We start from the raw sequence: 22,825 nt of genomic DNA, 5'->3' as shown, positions 1-22,825 counted from the left end.
TAGTGAGGGACAGTGGTCTTTCTCCCACAGAGAAACTAAAATCTAGCATACATAGGAAAGAAATTAAAATTCTGAGAATATTGGGGGCTAAAAATACTCCTATTGCCAGATCTTGGATAAAATCCAAGCCTTTTGAAAACTGGTTTATGACCAGCGTTTAGAGGGCAGGGGCTTGCAGACATTTTACACACATTAGTGCACACTGTTTACTTGAATAGGCATTACCTGACATCTGTTGAGTTGGTTTATTTGCCTTAACAGTATAGCGTGGAAGAGAAAATAGCACACATTTTCTTAAATGAAAATACTGTGGGGCAGAAAAAGGAGGACAAATATCTAAAAAAAAGGAAAATAATCTAAACTCTCAACTTCAGAAAAATCCCTCTGACATCTGAACAGCCCAAGAGAGTTGAGCTCAGGCTGTAAGATGAATTTGCACTTCTTTGTGTTCACTACAAAAGCCCTCCAGGAGCAGCAGTGATTCCAGTTGGTTAAAAATGCTCTATAAGAGCAAAATGACAACAAATCCTCTTCATCCTGGACCCTTCTCCTACCTTTTCATCCCTAAAAGAGGTACAATTACCAATGCTCCTGGTGACCATCACCATCTGAGGAGAACACCACCCTACCTTTGGATGGGAAAGGTACTCATGTGAATATTCTGAATAAACTCTCTGGTGTCTGGGTCTCCATTTCCAGCCCTGAGCTCCACTACAAGCAGTTAAGAACCACCAAGAAAACTTCCTAAAAAGGCTAAGCATTGTAATAACTCTTAAAAGACCAAAACAGAAACAAAAGGTTCTTAATCCATCTTTTTATGAAGAGGCCCTCTGGGGTTTTGTCTGCCTTTTAAGGAACTGAACTTCAGCTCTGCAGCTGCACCATGTGTGACATATAGCATTTGTTTTGAACTGCTGGATGAGGTGCCTGGTGGTTCTAAGGAGGTCTGGCTACTGCTGCAAGCACTCCACAGTTGGAAGGTGACAGAAATGTGTATCCAAGTTTACAATACTTGCACATTTGCAGGAACACAGGGCATTCATATCTAAAACTCAGTTTTCAGTAGATTCTTCATAGTAGAATGTGAAGAAGGATGACAGAGAAAAAATTTTGAATGGGCAGATGACAAGGTTCTTTTCTTACAGGGACACAAAATCCTTGCTTAGATTTATAATATGTGGGTAAAGTGGAGGACAGAGGATCAAAAGACAGGACCAAACATCTCCTGATGTATTAAAGCTACAAAACCTGCTTCTCAGGGACCTTGCCTAGTCAAAATAGAAGGGGGGCTGTAATGGGTAGCTTCTGTCAGGCCCCAGGAAGCTCCTGTTTGGAGTACACAGCTAAGAATCCCTCAGCTGAGAGCAGGCCAAAGAGGGCAGGAAGGGACCTGGCTAGCTCAAAGACAGGTAGAAAAATGAGTAAGGAGTCAGATATTATCTTAAGGCTTTAAAGAAGACAGAGACGGAATTGAATAAAACCAAAAATCAACTGGAAAAAATTGAAGAACAAAGAAAATAAAGGTTTTAACTCATTATCTGTTCCCCTGTGGACTGATTCTACAGGCTGGGCAGTCACAGTTCTGGTCTTCCATACACAAGATGCTGCTTGCTCCTGGGGAATCTTTAGGATCAGTTTCCAGATCTTGATACTCCAGGTGGTGGGCATAATCAAACATTCAAGAAGAAATCTCTCCACCAAGGAAAAAAATAATCCTGACATGTTCCATATGCACTGAGCTGGCATCTGGATATAAAATCTGCAACACCTAACTATGCCAAAAAGCTTCCTGAGACTCCAGAAATAAAATTCCTAAGTGTGCCCTCAACTTGACTGCCAGAGGAATCTTTTTTATCCCTTCTTTTGATCCTCCCACACAAAAATTTCCAAAGATGGAGCAAGCACCCAATTTCACATTTGGCAGTGCTAGAAACAATGCTGCAATGGCCTTGAAATGTTTGACATTTGTCTGGATGCTAATTCTGCACATGAGGCAGCTCTGCCTGCATGGGGCAGAGGCTCAGGGCAGAGTCTGTGCCTGTGGATCCAGGCACTCCCAAAAGAGTCCAGCATGTGCTGGAGCTGCAGCCACAGCAAGTTTACCATGTGCTTCTCCAAGACTGATACCTGGATACCTCCTTGGTATTTTTCTCATCTTTCCTACTTTTTTTTTTAAGGTTTTTTGTTTGGTTGGTTTGGTTTGTTTTTCAGTTTTTTCTGTTTGGTTTTGTATTTTTTTCCTACAAATCCCAAAGTTTCCCTGAGACAATCAGAGTCTGGCTTCTATCTAACTGTTTCGATCAGGCTAAGCATGCCACCCGCTTTACACATCCCTTTTTTTTTTTAATTTCCCTTTTGAATAAACTCCCCATTATCAAAATAAAATAACATCATTTACAAAGCACCACCTCAGCAGCATGCCTCAGCTTTCATTTCACAGGGCTATGCCAGCAGCCACAAACAGAATCAAAGCAGCCAATTAAAAATCCATATTCATTAACAAACATCATGTGTGTTATGATGCCCTGCATTGACTGTGGCACTGCAGGAGATGGGAAACTCGCTGAGATTTCCTGTTTTCAGTCTGCAGCATTGTTTTGTTAGAGGTACATTGTTTTGTTTTACCTTTGCTAGTCCAGGCCAGCGAGGAGAGTGTCCTGCAAGCCCACGGGGCTAGGGCAGCAGAAGGGGCAGAGAAGGGGCAGCTGCTGCCCTTTTGCCTCAGAGAGATGCCAGCACCTTGCCAGGATGAGGAGCACACAGAGAAGATCATGAACCTGAGCCAGACCCTTCCCACCGAGGTCTTTAGGTACCAGCAGGGCCAGTGGCAAACGAGTCTGCAGCACCACGAGCAGACAGAGTAATAAACTCTGCATATGCTTGATGGATGCAGCTCATCGGCTCAGCAGGGCCAGGTCTGAGCTGCTGCAGTGAATTACCAAATTGCCCTGAGTCCAGGGGAGCCACTTTGATTTACACCATCAACACTTCACCACTGCAGACAGCCACATGCATAAGTACAATATTTCAGAGCTATACAATGAAGTTATATGAAGGCGTGCCAGGGTTATTTATTTATTTGTACCCACAAGCCTGAGATTTACAACTCTTTATAAATACAAGCTGGGCAATTTGCTTTCTATTTTTAGCGGGAATGCTTTGTGCAGGAAACAGCTGTCAGCCACTGGGAGCTGTGTTCCTCAGAGCAGCAGCTTCAGACAAAGAGAGGCCTCTTAGAATTCAACTGGAGGACTAGGGTCATTGCTTTGTGATGGAAAAGAAGCTGGAGATAGTAGACAGGAGGAAAAAAGAAGCAGTTAACAGAACCAACCCCAGGAAAATGGGCTGGAAAAGCTCTAAGAATAGGAGCCTCACACAAACATTGTGTATGAGTGTGGCTGTCTTATTGTTCCCAAATAGCTTCAGAGCCCAATTCTGCCCAATTCTGCCCAAGTTCAGCAAACATTCAAAAGACTTGGAGACAATCTATTCCTCTTGCCTCAAAGAAGACAAGCAGCTGGGTATTATTAGATGAGAGATTCTGCTGGTATCCTCACTATGGAAAGATCTGTCATGTGAGCTCTTTCAGAGCCAAACCAAACACAGGCATCAAGAGGAATTCAGGTCCCACCAGCTCTGCCACCTTGGTGCAGACACTCACCTTGGCAGACGAAGGAAGAGGGTGTTTCCCCAGGATGGACCCGAGCTGTGATGAACACCACCTTCTGTTCAGCCCCTGGACGCAGGTTTGCTGCAGCAGAAAAGGGCGGGGGACAGAGGGGGGGAAAAGAGACATAAAGATCCTTAAAATGGGCCCCAGATGTAGAAACAAGCAACTGCTAATTTTTAAAACACATCCTTTTATTGAGATCGCTCATATGTTCTAAACAAGCACAATCCAAACCCAAAGAGGCAGCCTCACCAGGGCTCCTCACCAGGCTGCACGAGGGTTGCAAGGCTCATGACATGCAGCCAAACCTGCAACAACAAATTTAGCTCTCCTTTTAAAGCCCAAAATTTACTGCAGCGAGTTTAACTGCACTGTAATTGTGCTCTCACTTGTGATAAATGTCCCTCTGGGCCACAGGGATAGCAGTGGGGCTGCAGTCCAGGTAAAGCCAATTGCACCCTGCATTGCACCTGGGACAAGCCTTAACAGTGGCAAGCAGTGGCAAAGTGCTACAAATTACATTTATTAGGCTTTGTGCTGGTGGATTTGAAGGTGATTTTTTAAAAATCTGTTAAGTGTTTGAGACTGCATCATCCCTAACCGAAATAAAATAAAATAAAATAAAATAAAATAAAATAAAATAAAATAAAATAAAATAAAAAGGAAAAGAGACCAGGATTAAATCCAGGAACCTTCTCCAGTGAGGGCATGAAAATGTGCCATGTGACCTTCAAATTACAGACACATGTAAGGGAGATTTAGATCTCAACTACGTTGAACTTAACTTGGGTTAATCCCTCAGTTTTGAAACCACACCACTTTGGCCACTTGCTTCAGCCATAAACTACATGGGTCAAGCAGGATCCTTTCTTTGTTTGTGCTGTGACTGCATTTAATAAACAGCAAATAAAAATGATGCTCTTTCAAAATGGGTTCTGGGAATTTTAAAGACTGTAAGAGGTCAGTTAGATGTCTTATCTCAACCTGAACACACACAGCAGGGGTAATGCTAAGCACAGCAGGCTCCAATTGCCAGAGACAGCTTAAATTTTGTTTTGAAATAAAAAGTTTACAGACTGAAAACTAAATCCAAGCTCTTTTCCCCCCCATTTTAATTAGGTAGATGTATTGCATACATATCCAAAGTTAGATTTTTACTTTCAAAGATGTGTAAGAGTCCTTAAGATCATCTCTTAGTATATTTTTTTAATTTCCCAAATTCTTAGAAATGCTCAGTTTTCCCCACGGAAAATCACACCTAACAGAATCATGGGAATAATCAATACATTTTTTGCTGTTCTCAGGAGACAATTGCAGTAGATTTATTTTATTTCCTTAGCATCTCAAAGTCCTACAGCTGCTCTCCCTATAACTCAGCCATTCATTTGCTCTTTCTTACTCCAGCTTCACCATTCTCTGATGCTTTTGAGCCCCAGAGCCAAAGAAATATAAGAAAGAAGGTCTCTGCCAAACCCAGCAGCTGGTGGGGTCAATTCTGTTGGCAGAAGAAAAGTGGGAGACAGCAAAAAGGAGCAAAACACCACCAGCTAGAAGTCAATGACCATCCCACATCATTTGCATGAGCATTAAGAAGTGTGGGAGGAAAGAGATAAATCACCTAACCAACTTTAAAGAACAAAAGGAGAAGGCTGGGATGACTTTTGCAGGAGGAGATGAGTTTTCCTCCCCTCTTGGAAAACCAGAATTACATTAAAAGGACTGTGGCTCAGCACAGATGTGATGCTCAGCAACATGACTGCCACTCTCTGGATCTGGAACAGCACTCTGGTTAGCAATCTCTTGGACAGAGGATTAGTTTGGGGTGTTTGGTGGCTTTGGGTTTGTTTGTCTTCAATTACAAAATTGTTATTTATGCTTCATAACAGTTCTTATAATCATTATTACAATCAATAATTTTCACTATGCCAGGCTATTGTAATTGACAATAAATTAAAATTCCCACAAGTTAAGTCTGCTTTGCCCCCAGTGGCAATCAGTAAATGATATCCCTGTCTTTATCTTGACCCTCGAGCCTTTCCATCTTATTTTCTCCCCCTGTCCTGGATAAGAGGGAGCAGCTGGGTGGGCACCTGGCTGCCAACCAAGGTTAACCCACTAAACCACCACAAAACACCACTCCATATTTTAATTTAAATGCTACATTGGAAATGTATCCTATTTTCTACTTCAGGATTGAAAAGATCAATCAAAATTAAGACGATTAGAAGTGTATAGCTTTGCTTAGTAGATGCCAAAAGCACTTAAGCAAAATGACAGAAAGGCACAGACCATTCAGACACAGCTTTGAGACTTGTGGATATGCAGAGAAATCTGTTGTGGTGCCACTTCTACCCTTCTAAACACTATGGCAGTGAAACTTAGAAACAAAACCCTTTGGCAAAACAAGTTTTCTTGGAAAGGAAGGAAAGAAACATGGAATGTTTTGAATGGTTCATTTTTCATTTTGTGTTCTGGAAAGTATCTTGAAGGTTGAAATAAACATTTTCTTTTCCCTTTGAAGGCTACCCCAGTCACCATCATGGATAATATTTGCCTTGGCTTATGACTGAGACTTAAACAATCTGTCACTGTGGTTACACCCTCAAGTCCTTCTATTCCCCCACTGCCATCCTGCCCCTGCTCCAAGGAGAATTCCCCTGAGCAAAACTGTGAGCATCCAAGGTGCTATTCAGAACAAACAACACTAACCTCAACATCTATTCTGTCTCTTCAGCTACCACAGTGGTGGTGGTCAGCACCAAGCAAATGTCAAATGGAAAGAAACTCAATTAGCTGCAAGCAAGCAGACCAGATCACTCACTTTAAACATCACTTGCACTGTTTGGTCCTCAACACATGTTCCTTCCCCTCTACATCTGTGGCATGTTCAAGGCAATCACTTTAAACAACCCCACTGGCATAACTCCCCCAGCTCTCACCCAGGAAACAGAAATTTCCACTCCTGGTTGCATATTACATGACTGCAGCTAAAGCAGGGTCGCACAGAAGACATTTTCTACTTACAAAGAGACAATCTGATCAAATTCTAAACCTTCACGGGAAGGCGGGAAATTCACTTAGCCATTTTCATTCAATTTTCATTTTTATGCTACTATAAAAACATGAAAATGGCAGTATTTGTATATAGCAGCTTAATGATAAGTATCTAGAAATTTCAGGCAGAAATATTAAATTTATGGGATTCCATTTGCACTACCAAGATGAAGTACTATAACAGAACTGAGGTAGAACTTCACTTCTCAACATCCAGGATGTTTTCTGCTACCTTGTGAGACCAGAAACAGACTGCAGATTTGTGGTTTCTTTAGGTCTTGCAGCCATGATGTAGCTAAGGATTCAAGCTCACAAATTATCACTAATGATGAGAAGTCTGACCCTAGAAGTCTGCTCCAGACAGCCTTTAGGTTGTTGCCCATCAGGAGAACTTGGGATTGAATTCCACTCCTTCGCAGAGGACTTCAAAGTTGAGACAGGCACTAGAAAAATCTCATCATCCCTGGAAGACCAGAAGGCTCTAACCCATGGGAATCCATTCCCCTAAAAACATATGGCCAAATAACAATCTGAATTAAACACCCACCTAAATTTTAATGGAATGTTATCCACCGCAAATGAATTCCATATTGTCATCCCGTCTCAGGTACTTTGCAGCACGAGGTGGGCTGTTGCCAGCATTTTTTATTCAGAACCCTGTGAGTTAAAGACTCCACAGAGGAAATCAAAACCACTCTATTGCATTACACTCCTCTGTGCCATCTCAGCTCGTCTGTGTCCGACAGAGCTGTAACATCTGTGTGAGAGCGAACGCCGGTGTCGGCGCTGCCCCAAGTGCCTCGTCTCCACCACATTAACCTGCTTCAGCAAATCAAATCCAAGCAGCACTTACTGTGCTCTGGTTTTCCCTAAGAGACCAGATCAGCACCTAATCCCATTTATTTTTGTCACTTCTGGCCACAAATATCATTTCAGGCAAAAGCGAGCATCTGAGCAACACAGGAGCGCAAAGGAACAGCATTTTTGGTTGCTGCCAAATCTCACTGGACTTGGTGAGGTCACATCAACACCAGCTTTTCTTTCTTGCCTTATCATTGGCTTGAGCAGTACAAGGAAACTAAGTGGGACAGAAGGTGAAAATGATGCCACTTGTACCACAGAGAGATGAGGAAAGACTGGACTGCAGGTTTTGGAAGTCAGCCACCTATTCCTGGGTGTTCTTACCTGAAATGGGAGGCAGCAGTTTCCCGTCTCCCATGGAAAACCCATGGGAAACCAGGTCTGTGATGGGGCAGCACTGCTACAAGGGACCCTCAGTGCTCGTGGGCTCCCCTCAGCTCCCACCACGGTCAGTCAGTCCTGTCTGTGTTTTATTCAGCAAAGCCTCACTTGTGCATCAACCATCTACCCAGCAAAGGTCCTGCCAGTGATGCTCAAACTGCATCCAAAACCTTTCAAGTTTTGGATTTTCATTCAGGCTCTGTCCTTGACTCTGTCAGGTGCTTAAGTACATGATTTGTTTGACGGACTGGTATTGTGCTCAAAAATGTGCTTAACCGTAATTTTGGCCTGAGAGCTGAGCTGAATTGGGGCCATTTTGCAGGAAGCCTGCCTCCCAGATCATTGTCACAATGTTTTAAAGTTGGAGATTGTGCAACTATTATCCTTTATTGCCCATTTTATGCCAAAGTCTCTCTTTCTTTTTACATTCCTCTTAAAAGCAAAGCTATTTTGGAGCATTTAATATTATTTAATCTCTTTACTCTGGCAGGATAGAAATTACAGGGACCATTACAATGGTCCTGTGTGAGCGTATGCTTTATTGATGTATATGCTGACCTAATATCAAATTGATTTTACTCAGCTTTTCTGCTGACCATGGAAAAATGCAAATTGGGTATTATATTTGCACACTAATTTTATTGGGCCCCTGTGTCTTCATAAAAAGATAAAGTTTGGGCTAATAAAAATAAAACATTTCTGGGGCTAATATAGGCAAATGTTTATGTAGGCAGGTAACAAATTGGTTTGTCATTTAGGGGAACATAAAGAGCACTAAAATCATCTTTAGGCAAAATAGATTGGTGGCTTTTGCTTAGCTTTTAGCTTTCATTTGCAAAATCAATTTAATGTAGCACAGTGTCTCAAAGAAAGGGTGACACAGGATTAAGACATTCATTGTATTCCCCCTCCATAACTCCCCCTTATCCAAAGGCCCTGGGATTTGGGTTTGCTCTTGTTCAAAGCAAATTAAATATGTTTCAGCAGAAAATGGGAAAAAGAAACCTTTATACTTTTGCCATATGTGAGCATCCTATTGGGACAAACAGGGGCAGGAAGGAAGGTGGGTCTCAATGTTCTGAAGGTAGATGCTGACAGAGTCATCAACACTTGTCCTTGCCACCAGGAATCTGAAAGAGCAGTACCTGTATGATCTCCTCTCTGCCCCTGCCTTTGTCCCTCCCTCCTCTTCCCTCTCTCAGACCTTTCTAACAATGCCTGGTGCATCCCTAACTGGAATCCCTGCTGGAATCCCTGCAGCTGAGTGAACTGCAACGAGAGTTTAAGTAGATGGGCACGTATCAACAGCCTAACTTCTTTTTCTTGAAAGGAATTGACCTATTTACATCTCAGAGCAGGCACTATTTCTATCCAGCTCTTGGTTTCCATCCCCTCCTTCCCCTTCCCTTCCTCAGTTGCAGGGTGTTTTGGAGGGGTTCCATGTTGTGGGAGGTTACATAAACAGTTTCCATGTTAATACTTGACTGTATTTTCAACTTAATAGCCCAGCAAAGGGACCTGACTGTGAAGCAAAAGGCCAGAAATATCTCCTGGTAAAATTATGCTGAAGCGCAGATCGAACGACACTGCAGAGCTATTTGCAAAATCAGAAATGGCAAATGACTACAGAGCAAGAGCCCCCTTACCTCCCAGCCCCATTTGCTTGTTTTTAATCTTCATTACATCTTGTAAGCAACCATTTTTCCATTTGGGCTTTCTGATAGTGGCAGCTCACTATGCTTTCGAGGCAGGGAAATTAACTGCACGCAAAACTAGTCAAAGTACACTCACACCACTCCTCCCTCCTCATCTCCAACAAAAAAAACCAAAAAAAAAACCCCAAACCCATTCCCCAAAACCTGAGGTTTTGTTTTTAAATTATACATAAGCACTTGAACGTCGGAACATGCAGTCCCATGAATAAGAATAGAAATCTGGAATATGAGCAGCACATTATTCGTCTTCAAACGGCCAAGGTGATGACAACTCACAATTAAGGATGCAGACAGTAGCATTTAATGTCACCTACCTGCATCACTGTCATATCATAACAGTACAGCAGGCAGGTCCCCAGCCTGCTTTCTTTTTCCCTCCTCTGCTTTGCTATTTATAAAGTCAGGTTGGAGTGTAGATCAACCCCTTGCCCTCCAGAGACCGGAGGCACGCAGTAAATTATGGGAAGGCTAAGTGGTACATCAAATGTGTCTCCTCAAAGCTATATATCATCTTGTTAAATTTGATGTCTAATCCCAGAACCCCAGAAATCATTCCCAAAATCCCAGAAAATGCATGTGTCCTTCAGATGATATAGAACAAGAAAGTAAAGTTTACCTGCAGGGAAAAGAAAAAAAAACACCAAGACAAAAACATTCTAGACACGATTTGCTAAAGTCTTCCTTTTACTTGAGTGTCTTTCAATGCCATTTCCTTAAACTCCATCGACTCAGAACTCACCCATCTGTATTTGAATACATGAACTCTGATCTACAGTAGTCAATTTTTTTTTCCTTGCAATGGTCGACAATAAATTAAAAGCTGAATGAACCAAAGCACATCCTATTTATCTCTCTCTAAAAATCTTACATCACATAGAAACGCAGTATCTTATATATGTAATAGGACTTCTCCAGTTACCACCAGTGACAGCAATAATGATCTCCACAACTCTCATCAGTCCAGACAAGATGGAAACACTCAGGAGCTTCCTGCTGCCCCAGAGGAAGCAGACCTCATCCTTTGGGAAGGAATCAGCACTAACTGGTGCCTTTCCTGCTCTCTCTGCTCAGAGCTATCCTCCCTCTGGAACCCTCACCATCCCAGCAGCCTTGGCTTTTTACAGAGGGATAGAACTAAAATACACAGATGCAAGACATTTCCACCTGAAATACTACATTACATGGGTACTTTTCCAGTTTGTCTTTAAAATCCAGGGATTCAAAAGATGATGCTGAGACCTGTTAAAAAGCAATTCTCTATCAGCTCTCTCCAGTGGAGAGGGCTAGGCTATGTTTGTTTGCTATAAGTATGCATGGACTTAAAGATAAGAGAATAATTTATGTCAGAATTTCAGCCAAGGTAGCGAAGAGGGAATTACCAACCCCTCACAGAGTAGTTCAGCAGTTACAGGAGCAGCCAGGACACCTTTGATCTGGTTTTTTTTTTTTTTTCCAGTTTTGCTGTGGCTTTGCCTGTGATTAACTTTAGAGCTCAGACTTTCCCGTACAAAAATTGAGCAAAACCATGTGCACTTCAGAACAGAATTAAGAGCCCCAGTACAGCTATTCTCAAAACTCTTCTAGTTTCTTTGAGATGCACAGCCACATCCTTGCACTCATCATGGATTTTTCCAAGGAAGGCAGTGCTGAAAATGACATTTATAGCTGCCATGAGATGCAACTCCAGAATCTGTGAGTCCAGCTTCTCTAACCTCTCAGGGCCAGTGGATAAAACAAGAGGGAAGGAACAAGCTGCAGCACAACATGCAAAAATCAGGAAAGATGTTTCTGGGAAGCTGTAACTAGAAAACCTCTATTCACTAGGTCTCATTCACTCAAGACTCAGGCAGAAAGTATAACAGGAGAAGAATCAGAAAAAGAATATAGTTGGGGAGGCCTGAAATAGTGCACAAAGCTGGAGACCTACTGAGGTACCTTGTTTGAAGTAGGGCCAGGTCCCATTCTGTGAGGAAAAAAATTGAAAAGCAACCAAAGTTTCAGCCCACTGGGCTAAAGACTCAAACCTGAGGGAGCAGTGAAGCAACACAACCAACACTGTCCCCAATTAATCTCTTGTGTTCCACCTTTGTGACACTGACTTGAACAACATGAACCCTTCTCTCTCTTTTCCTTCCCAAAACGCTCATTGAAAAGAAGTGGGGACATGATCAATTACAGGACACGGAGGATGATTATTTTTCTGATTTATGTGTTGCATCAGACCTTCCCTGGGCAGAAGGAGAAGGACTGACAGGGTTACGCAGAATAAAACCTTCAGTGTACAAGACCTTGAAAGCAGTGATCCCAAGCAAGATGTGCAGGGTGCTCTGCAAGAGGTTTTGGCCTTTGCTGAACTCTGACTGTGAGCTCTTCAGGAGCTGAGCTAGCAGTCAATAAAAAGCAACCTGCTGAAATGAGATTCATGAAGAGCCATGCTCCTCCGAATGTGGCACTGACCTCTCTGGGAAGCACCAGCACTCTATTTGAAGAGAGGCTTGAGCCCACAAGGCAAGCAACAGACACCAGGGAATAGCTTCCCTTTTCATATTCATGGCTCTCCTGGAATCAGAATTCGGACCTGAACACACAGCACCAAAAATTAAGATGCTCAGTAGAGGGTCTTACACACCAAATTTAAATTTTGAAATGCTTCAGCAAGGTGGGGGATGCAGACTATCCTCAGGGCTGAAGTATACACATCCCTAAAATAGCCAGGAGAAAATGCTTCTTTACTGTAATATTAGATATTGACTTCAAATCAGGATGAGAAACCTATTACTAATAAAAGCAGGATGGCAAAGATGAGGTGGAAAGGCTCCCCTTTTCACAAAGAAGTGGAGTGACCTCCCCTGGACCCACTGCCAGGCCCCTGCTTTTGCTCATTGATGCCTTGCAGATTTTAATCCCAGGGCCATGATGTCAGGGAGGCTGTGGCTTGGAGGAGTCCCCAGCCCTAAACCAGCTTTGCTCAGGTGTGTGCACCCCATTCCCTTGTGACTGACTCCAGCACCAGCAAGTGGCACAGACATCACCTCAGGCAGAGTGCACGAAGAATATAGGACCTGTATCATAAATCCCAGAGCCTGGCAGGAGAATGTCCTGTCACACCCTTGTCCTTCCCTTCAAAAGGAAGAGGTGAGATGTATGCCCAGAGGCAGGGTGCTTTCCACTCTCATTAAAGGCCCACAATTAAGCAAGCTGCCATTCTCATTCAGATGCTGCTTATGACATTTTCCCCTCTGTTGCAAAAACAATTATCGCAAAGATGTTTAAATTCCACCTGGACACATAAAACCTTCTCCTTCCCCAGCCAACCTGCCTCCTCAGCCCCCTGCCTTGCCTCAAACCAACAGCAGCTCCTCTCACAGACGTGACTCTTCTCAAAGCTCCCTGCAAGCACCACATTAGCTCCACCTGCACGCAGGTGTCCCCCGATCCTAATTGTCCTTTTTGTCCCATCATTAGTTAGCAGTAAATTCCAGAGGTGCAGTCAATCAATACAGCACAGGGCATAAAGGAAGATGCATTTTGTTGCCTACCGGAAGGCTGTGTGAGCTTTGTAAAACCTATCTAGTCAGCAAACTGTTAAAACCAATTTATACACACTCACACACTCTCTCTCAAGGCAATAAGCCTATGGAGAATTTTAATTAAAGTCAAAGGAGCCTTTAAAAGTGGAGGGGGAGAAATCTAGCACAGCGAGAAATAAATTAATAAAAACACGCTCCAAGTTGAAGCTCAAGGGGATCACTCTCAGTCATCATTTATTTAAAGGATGGGACACGTCAAAGATAGGAATGTCAAGTGGGAGATGCTGTGAAGCAGCAGAGGACAGAAAAGGGGCTGACGAACTGCATGCCACAGCTTCTGTAGCAGATCATTTTTTGTCACGTAGGTTATATTTGTGGCTGGCCACCTGCTGCCTGATATTCACTGGCTCTCAAAGTTAGGCACTAAAATATCTGTATTCCCTTTCACAGTTGATCTGGGAAGGACCTTTTAGCTCATCTGGACCATCCTTATCTGGTCAGAACCCAATTTCTGTGGAAAACTATTCCATTCTCTCAACCTGAGGGTGTTTTTCTTGATATTCAGCCAGTAGTTTCTTTTGCCAAATTTCATACTATTTGAATTCGATTCTATTTGCCTCTTCCCTAGGTGTTTATATTTTTTTAAAATGACTTAATTTTGCATGCATTGTTCTAGCTTTTCCTCAAACCATAGACTACTCCAGAGGAGCTCACTGACCCCTCCAGAGGAATCCTTACATGCAGGCAAACCACAGATCTGTGCAATTCTCATGTTCCAGAACTCAGATGAGAGCTGGCATCCTGCTCTTCACCTGCCATTTTTGCAGCCACCAGATCACATCTTGCAGCCTTTTCCACAGCACAGGGAAGAGATTTCTTCACCTGAGGCCAGTTGCAAACAAGCAGTGCCACATTTCTTAACTTTAACAACTCCCAGTATCAGCTGCTGGAGCAACTTCTCGTCACGTCTGCCTGTCTTATAACAGCTCAGTGGAGTGTAAGATGCTTGTGTGGATCAGTGTCCTCAGCAGCCTCCTGGGTACCAGCCTGTGCTCAAGGGAACATAGTACTTCTAGTTGGGGCTGTGTCACAACATCCCCAGCATCAGATGCAAATTATTCACCCATAATAAATTGTGTGGTTGTACTGGAAACCCTCCACTCTGATCCTTCAACTGCCAGAATTATGAAGATCCAATATTAACTGCCTATCTTGATGTTCATTATCCTATTTAGAGAGTCTTGTGCTATTTTCTAGTTAGATCCCTTGGTAGAAACAAAAACTTCATGGATTGAAAAGACCCCACATTAGTTTCCATGTAAAAACATGGAAATACAACTCATTTACAATGCAAAAAAATATTCAAATTATTCAAAACATTAATACCTATAGTTGATAGTCAATGTAAATTGAATTATGTTTTGCCCTTTCCCATAAAACAAACCAAAACACCCTTCTTGTGGAAAGAGGGTTAAAAAGGTTACAAAAAATGAAGAAAGTCAAAGTCATTACATTCCAATCAAACTTGATAAATATGTAAATTACAGCAACTAAACAGTTGGCTTTGACAAATGGCTTCCACGTAATGGATTTTTCATAGTAATGAGGCTACAGTGCAATTGTTTTTTTAAAGCCTTACATTTCTCATTAATACAAAGTATGAGTCAGTGTGCACAATGGGCAGATTTACCAAAAAAATTAAGAAGCGAAACAAAATTTTCAGACAGCAGTTGACATCACACAGGGATGCCTGAGATGGTGTCATCACTTCCATCAGCACTGACACGTCATTGACTACTCTTTAATTAAGTGGTTTGAACTTGAGGAGCTGCTCAGTGCCAAAGGAAAGCCCAGGACTTTGCCACTTGCAATTAATTTGGGGTTTGTTCATCCATCCAACACCATCAGAGGTGCCAGCTGCATGTGCTGCACAGGCTCTACAATACCTACAAAAATGGCAAAACAAGCTCAGCCCTTCCTGGCTGAGGGAGGACTGCATCCACATCCCCTCACTGCAAGGAATTCTGCCACCTGGCATTTGAATTCCTGAGCCAAGGCTACATAACTGAATCTATATTTACTCCCAAATACTCTCTGTGCACCCGAGGGTCAGCCAATATGGGGTGGTGATAGATCAAAGACTCTAGTGCTGATTTTAAGTTATTTAAAGTAAAAACAAACCTTCTCACCCCAATCTGTTGGAAGTACATAAGGGTGAAGAAAGGAAAACACAGCCAGGGGGAATGTCAGTGGGAAATAAGGACAGAGGAGGTGGAGGAGAGGACTGTTTATAAGTCTTCTAATAAGCCTATAAAGCCTGGCTATATCTCTGCATGCATGCATTTCTTTTGCTGATATAGGATGCATACTCCATGTAATGCTATTCTTGTGAGCCAAGAAAATCTGCATGTAATACAGCAGGAGAATGCTAATGACCTTTAGCTGAGCTGAATCCAGCACTGCTTCCCTTTATCAAAGGTAGGCTTCAGAGCAAACAGCCAACCTTGGGGTTCCTCTTGGAGCTGAAAATCAGTGAACACAACACGACCAGATACATCCCAGTTTGTGCTAAGTGTCCCCCAGTTGTACAGGACTTGGTGATTCTTCCCAAATATCCCTCTGGCTGTAGAAAAGGTATTTTTCAGGCAGTGCTTTGTCAGTAAGAGAAAAGCAATTTCAAGCCCATTCAAGTGATGAATCCTTGAAGCAAAGAGGGGTTAACCAGCTCATCCAGCACAGACCCCTGAGTGGTTGGCATAACCACCAGCAAAACTTCTGCACCCCAATTCCCCACACCTCCTTGGCCCCACCAGCCTGGGGGAACACTCCCTGGCCTTACCCAGACCTCTGATGAAAGCTGTGTTACCCAAGCATACTGTTCTCCAGCCAAAAATATTTCGGAGGTTTGGAGCTATTTCAGATGAAAGAAAAATTAATAGAGAGACTCCAGACAAGTGGAAAAACAAGACATTACCCTGCTGTCCTTAGCAGTGTGACACAAAAGCTTGATTTGAATGAAAAGCTAAGTCAGCTCTTGCATCGACTGTCTTCTCAGTTTATGAACTGATTTAGAAGAAACAGAGAAGAGATTAGTCCTAATTTGCTTTATCTTTGCATTCCCAATCTATTGATTATAATAATTGTAGAAGCTATCTTCCCATTAGCCACAGTTATTACCATACAGAGCACATGCAAAAGCCAGAGTGGATTTAAGCAGTTTTGTTTCCAGAGTGTTGGTTTAACACAGCCCTGCACATTTCCAAGGCAAAGAAAGAAAAAAGAGAGCTTCCATGCCATTAAATTCAAGCAGATTTTTCTCATCATTGCAGAATTCAAACTTTCAAACCAGACATGTCCACACTGATGATATTTAGGACTGAACCCTGGAGAGGCTTTTCAGAAGTTGGCAAGGCTGAGCCCAGACCACTGTCCTAGTTTTGAGAAAGCTTCTGAAATGATGGAAAACTTTCTGAAGGTCATTGTCCTCTATCAAACACATAATGTAGCTCTGTCTGAATATGAGGAGAGAAGTCAAAAATCCTGTGTTCTTTCTGTTGCTCTTCCACTGAACTGATGAGTAACCTTTCAAAAGACATTCAGGAATAAATCCGCAAACAGATTTAGCCACTAAAGTAGCCTAAATCCCATTTAAGTCCATAGTTTAGATCTTCAAAAACTGCCTTCAGCTGTCACCTAGCTCAGGAGATGTCAGTATCCATAGGCAACCAGAGTTCTCCCTTTGGCCACGTTTCCCAGAAATCCTACTTCTGCCTCTCCCACAAAGTTTAACAGGTATTTCCAAACTTTACCTAAAGGAAGAGCACCACAAAATCACTAAGGTAAAAACAATAGTGGCACTAATTCCCAATTTTGCAACACTTCTAGCTAAGCAGACTTGCCCAGCATTTGGAAAGTCTCCAGCAAAACCCCTTCTTTAGCCTGAAGACATCTGAAACCACATTTGCACTTCCAGGAGTATCATAAACCCATTATACTGGAGAATTTTTTCTCTTTTTTAAGGTACATAGCATTAAATAGCACATGAACCAAAATCCTGTTTTCTCTCCTCCCACACTGACACCCTGAATGGAAGATTACATGATCATGGTTGCTCTTGCTCAACAGCTAATCCAATGAATATTGACTGAGGTAACAAAGAAAAGTAGCTTCAGCATGAAGACATAAACACCTCTTCCCATCCCCAAAGCCCAAAGACAGAGATTCTCTGAAGGTTCAAACTTAGAACACAGTTTGGAAAAACTAAAATTACAAGGGGTGTGTTAAAATATTGTTTCCCTATCCCAGCTACCCCCTGACTTGTCTGTGTAACTTCAGGAGGGAGACCAGAGTGGCAGAACCTTCCCAGTGCTGACAGGAGATGTGAACCAAAAACAGGGACAGAGTCCAAGGACTGCCCTTCAGCACACTCTCCTCCACTGCCTTGAGTTAACTGGGGTTTTTTAAATCTCATTTTGGGCTTTTTCTGGGAGCACAGATGACTGCTGAAGAACTGATGATTATTTTAAGCAGCAGATCAGGTACCTTCCAGATTGAGAGTGGTGAGACACTGGCACAGGTTGCCCAGAGAAGCCGTGGATGTCACATCCCTGGAAAAGTGTCCAAGGCTAGGCTGGATGGGGTTTTGAGCACCCTGGTCCAGTGGAAGGTGTCCCTGCCCATGGCAGGGGGCTGGAATGAGATGATCTTTAAAGTCCCTTCCAACCCAGACCATTCTATGATGAAAATTGGTATAGGGACTGTATATACCCACAGTACTTTTGGTTTTTACCTGTTTTCACAACTCTTGGTTCATTTTCCCCCATTTTGAAAGCATTAGTAAGAATTATCTGGTTTTATACATCACTTTGAGATCCTTGAATCAAATAAAACCTTTACATCTCCTTGCATTTATTACTAAAGCCAGATTATGCCTGTTTCTTCTTTTCCCTGTAAAACAATAGGGAAAGAGCTGTCCCAAAATCTGCACCTTGATCATACAGAATTTTATCTACAAAAATGCAGATCTCAGGTTTTTAAGTGGCTTTTTTTGTTTGTTTGTTTGTTTGAATGAACAGAAAACATCAGAAGAGGAAGGCAAAAAAAACCCCAAAAGAAATCACCAACAAACCTTTCCTGGGAATTTTTTTTGTTATATTCCTTTCCTACTCCCCTAGCTGTGGGTCACATATGTAAGTGGCCTTTCATGGCAACGTATGTCCAAGATTATACCAATATAAATCAACAGTAGATATATTTTAGTTCTATTTTTAATATGCCACTCAATCATTTTTTGATAGAAAAAGAGAACCTGAGTTGCATATAAATGGGTCACAGTACCTCATGTTTACTGTTAAACATGAATTAAATCTGAGTAGCTTGGCATATCTCTATAATAAAAAAGGCACCATTAATAAGATTTCATTAAATGGAGAGCTAATGTGTAACAGCCTTATATCAGATATGTGAAAACAGAATTTCATAACAAGGTTGGGAGAAGTATTATCAAGGACCTAAGTAGAAAATCTGTCTTTCTCGATACTGGAGGAATTTATATTTGAAGAGTGTTCTTTCCTATTGAGATCTTCATTGACTTGTACAAAAATACCGCTTTTAATCTCAAATCCCCACTGGCATTTTCATATAAGCACTGAAAATGCTATTGGGCTTTAGAGATTTAATTTAATGAAGGAAAAGTATTTCTATTAAAGTGTGTAATTTTTTTTTATTTTATTTTTTTTTTTTCAAACACAACATCTTCTGAGGAACCAGGGAAACAGGATTATTTTAAGCTCCGAAAAACTGACTAACCTGTGCCCTTGTAGAACTCCTGCTTCACAAAGGAAGCTTAGCAGCTGTGGCAAAGCCTGTAGGTGCACTTGAAAAGGGACCCTACTGTCCCAAGCCATCCACACTGAGAATGCCAAGCCTGGAGAAGGCAGCAGAAAGAGAGGGAAAAAAAAGTCCCTGTGCAGTCAGGTTGTTTGTGCTAAACTGCTGCGTCATTAAGCTCCGTTCTGAAATGTCAAAGATGGGGAAAAACTCACCAAACAGCTACTAAATCTTCTGCATTAATAGACTGATCCTCTCATCTGTTCATGTCAAAAAGTATTAGGTCTGGCTGGGTAGGTAACAAATTCACTGTTGGGGTAAATGAAAGCCACTTCATCAATTTGGGCAGAATTGCACCCGTTGGCTCCTGTGATGAGATAGGCTGAATTTGCCATTTAAGATTCCCTCCATACTAATTCTCACAGTACTGCTTTTGTGAGGTTAAAAACATTAGTTTTATCTGCGGATCACCCATGTCTTTCTTGTATGAATATTCATTACAAATATAAATTCCTTTTCATACTGAGAAGGCAAGTGCACTTGACACCAGGAGGTCTCTCAACAGGACACTGCCAGGGCTGACAAGCTCAACAGCATTTGTTCTATTTGTGTGCAGAGCCTGCAAAAAGTTACATTTCCTCAATTTAAAAAAAAAAAAAAAAAGTTTTTTTTTTATTTTTACTTAAGAACCAAGAGGATTACTGAGTTATAGCAATGCAAACCATACAATTTATCTGCTACAACAACAGCTGGGCCAAGGAACTATATGAAAAAATACTGTGACAGAGGGTAGAGCAGATAAACACCTGACTTCTCATGAGATCTCCTACTTATCTCATATTTGGACAGCCAGCTCTGCAGAGAAGTTGCTCCTGCAAGGAGGGGCAGATAACAGAGTACCCAGACACCACCACAAACAAGGGTCAACTCCTGCTTCTGAAGTGAGACTATCTCAATGGAAAGAGAGAGTCTGAAGGTCTGTGATGAAATACATTCCTCATGACCAGCTGATGGAGCTGCTGGAGGTCTCACCAGAGCTCAGCCCTAACAAGAGTCTGTTCAGTCTTACAGTTCCCTTTCCCAGAGTTAGCTGCCCACCCTGTCTATTCAACATTCTCAGGCCTTTCAGGTAAAGCAGTATTTCCCCCTGAGCATGAAATTGTGGACAAAAAGATAATTGTGCCATTGACCTTGATAGATCCACGATTTCCCTGTGTGTTCAGCCAGAACAGGACAAGGATTTCGCTACTTGGAGTTTCTGTGACTACCAAAGGCAGCCCAAAGTACAACTGGGATTTCATGAAGCTTTCTGCATCAGGTTTGTGATTGGTGCCAGAGGACCTGGGGCTTCATTTCACAAGGTTGAAGAGACAAATATGACAAATCTGGGAATATGGGCAATCACCTGAAGTAGCTGGGAAAATAAATGCACTGGAGTCACAGGTGGAACATAAAATTAATTTTCATTTAAACCTAATTAAAACAGTGGTCAAAGATCATCCTTGAGTCTTTACTAAAATAAACATATTGTTTGGTGGATATTTGGACAGCTACACCTCTGAGCTTGACACACAACTATTTTACTTTAATTAGCTCAATTTATTTTTTGTGGGGGGTACAGGGAAGAATGATGGACCAAATTCTGATTTCATTTATTGCTCTTGAAACGGTCCCATGTGTGTGCACAGCTCAAGTGCAAACACAGACATAATTTTGATGCTTGGAATAACAAGCATCCCGAAGTTCCTATTTCTACTCAACTGTCACCCAAAAGTATGCAAATATTAACTATGCAACAGAGCATTTTTTGGTTTTACATGAAAAGCAATCAATATTATCAAAGTATTTTTACAGTGGCTGTTCTGTTTCCTTGCTAAAGACACAAGAGATGTTCTGGGTTATGCCCTGCATAAAACCCCAGTCCTGCCTCAAATGCTGTCACAAAGTGGCAGATTAGCTCCATTCTTCCACAAGCTAAGTAAAAACAGGAGAATAAAAATCTGATTTGATGGCACACAGTCTGGATAACACAAAGGTCCATCTAGTTTGTTTGTTTATTTTAAAACACCCATAGATTTTTTTCAATCAGAAGCCAACCTGTCTCCCTGAACCATCTCACCCAACTTTTGATCCAGAACTGTTCTGAAAGGTGTTAACACCCCAGTCAGGAACAGCCTCAAACTTTGCATCCAGGTGAAAACTTTAAGTGACCTCTGTCACCGCAGAAAACCAAACAAAAATCCCAGTTCTGCTGATAAAAAAATCCTTCTGGGTAAGGCTCAAACCACCAGGGACCATCCTTCAGCCAGCATAAATCGTTCCTGCTCCGCTGGAGCCAAGGGAACTGTGACTACTTGCCTCTGCTGAGGAATGGCCCCGAGCCACTGGCTCATCTCTAATGGCACTGCCAGGGGACAAGGTGGGTGGAAAGGAGAAAACAAGCAGAGAGAAAAGGTTGATGTAGAGCAGCAGACGGTATTGTGTTTTATTTTTTTTTTCTAAGAAGCTGGCAGTGTTAATAGAAATCCTCCCTCTTCCGCTGCATTCTTATGCAAAGCTCAGATCTGAAGGTTACCTGCTTCCCCAGTGACTTGAAATGGAATTTTTTGTAAAGTAATCTCTTCAATCTGTCTCTTCCTGTATTTACAGAGCATAAAAGTAACCATAAAATGCCACTGTTTTTGAACAAATCTAATCTGCTCTCCCAGTAATACCAGGCCACACGATGATTATCTCATTTTCTCTTTGACAAATGTGGACTTATTGGCTGGTCATTGTCAAAAAAACACATGTCTCTACATCAGATACATAACAGTAAAGACAAATAAAAAATATGAAGCACTGAGCATAGGCAGTGGGAGGCTGATGTCTCTGCCTGGTGACCTGTTCTGCAGAGTTAGTGACACAGAGCAGTCTGTCATTTTCTCTGCACTCTTTATGGCTCTTCCACTCCTCTTTGCCCCTTCAGTTTCAGACAAGGAAAGAGGTAAAAGAGGACAAGACTACTTCTGCATGAAGAGCAAGAGTTGAAAAAAAAAAAAAAAATGAAGCTCTTAACAAAAGGAAAGTAGTGAAATAGCCTGGTTTTGGACAGCCTCGTTTGAGGTAATCAAGATCTCCATAAAGAGACAAGGTCAGAGGTTTCCAGAGAGGAGGTTTCACTCTATTTTCTGTGGATGGAGACAGAGCCTAACCAAAGCTGAGCAAATGCAGAATGCAAACACTACAGAGGAGAGGAGAAAAAAATAAGCATTTATTCCAGACTCCCAGCTATGAAGGACTGGGAGAGGAAGAACCAGCCTTTAGAAAATCCAAAGCATTACTTAATTCAGCAAGAAATAACAAGCAGCCAAGAGGAAGCAGCAACAGCCTCGGTGGGGATGCCACTTGTGCAGCAGACATGAACTGGTGGAGTGCCAGCATGGTGACACTCAGCTGGAGTGGTGACAGCCCGATGTGACCACTGCAAGGCACAAAACAGCTCTCTCCCTGAAGAAAAGCAAAGTTTCTCTGCCTGGCTGAGCAACCCACAGCCATATCTGGGTCAGGCACAGTGACTCAGATCCTAAACTCAGAGGAGAGCTCTCCTCTCCCATTCAAGGTGGGAAGCTTGACTCCTTTCCGTGTGCTGACAGTGGCAAGGTTTGTCCCTCGGTCCCAGCAGGCAGGCAGCACAGAGCCAAGCTGGTGGGAGAGCTCCTTTGCCAGCAGTAGCAACAAATGTTACATGGGAAAAAAGGTCACTTGTAGCCTCAGGCAGAGAGATGGAGAGCTCCTCTGGCTCC

General features: G+C 42.3%; 1 protein-coding gene across 1 annotated transcript in view; it reads right to left on the bottom strand.

The window, feature by feature from the left end:
* BEND5 (BEN domain containing 5) overlaps positions 1-22,825 on the bottom strand; it is an 860,026-nt gene that overhangs the window by 193,725 nt on the left and 643,476 nt on the right. The window contains exon 7 of the mRNA XM_085067639.1: positions 3,662-3,751. Coding sequence (XP_084923765.1) covers positions 3,662-3,751 — 90 coding nt within the window. The remainder of the gene's footprint in view (positions 1-3,661; positions 3,752-22,825) is intronic.

This window comes from Lichenostomus cassidix, chromosome 8, assembly GCF_008360975.1.
Source record: "Lichenostomus cassidix isolate B80296 chromosome 8, HeHo_3.0, whole genome shotgun sequence".
In the NCBI taxonomy this organism is placed as follows: Eukaryota; Metazoa; Chordata; class Aves; order Passeriformes; family Meliphagidae; genus Lichenostomus; species Lichenostomus cassidix.
Note: the sequence above shows the minus strand (reverse complement) of the source record. Positions and strands in the feature narration are given on the sequence as shown.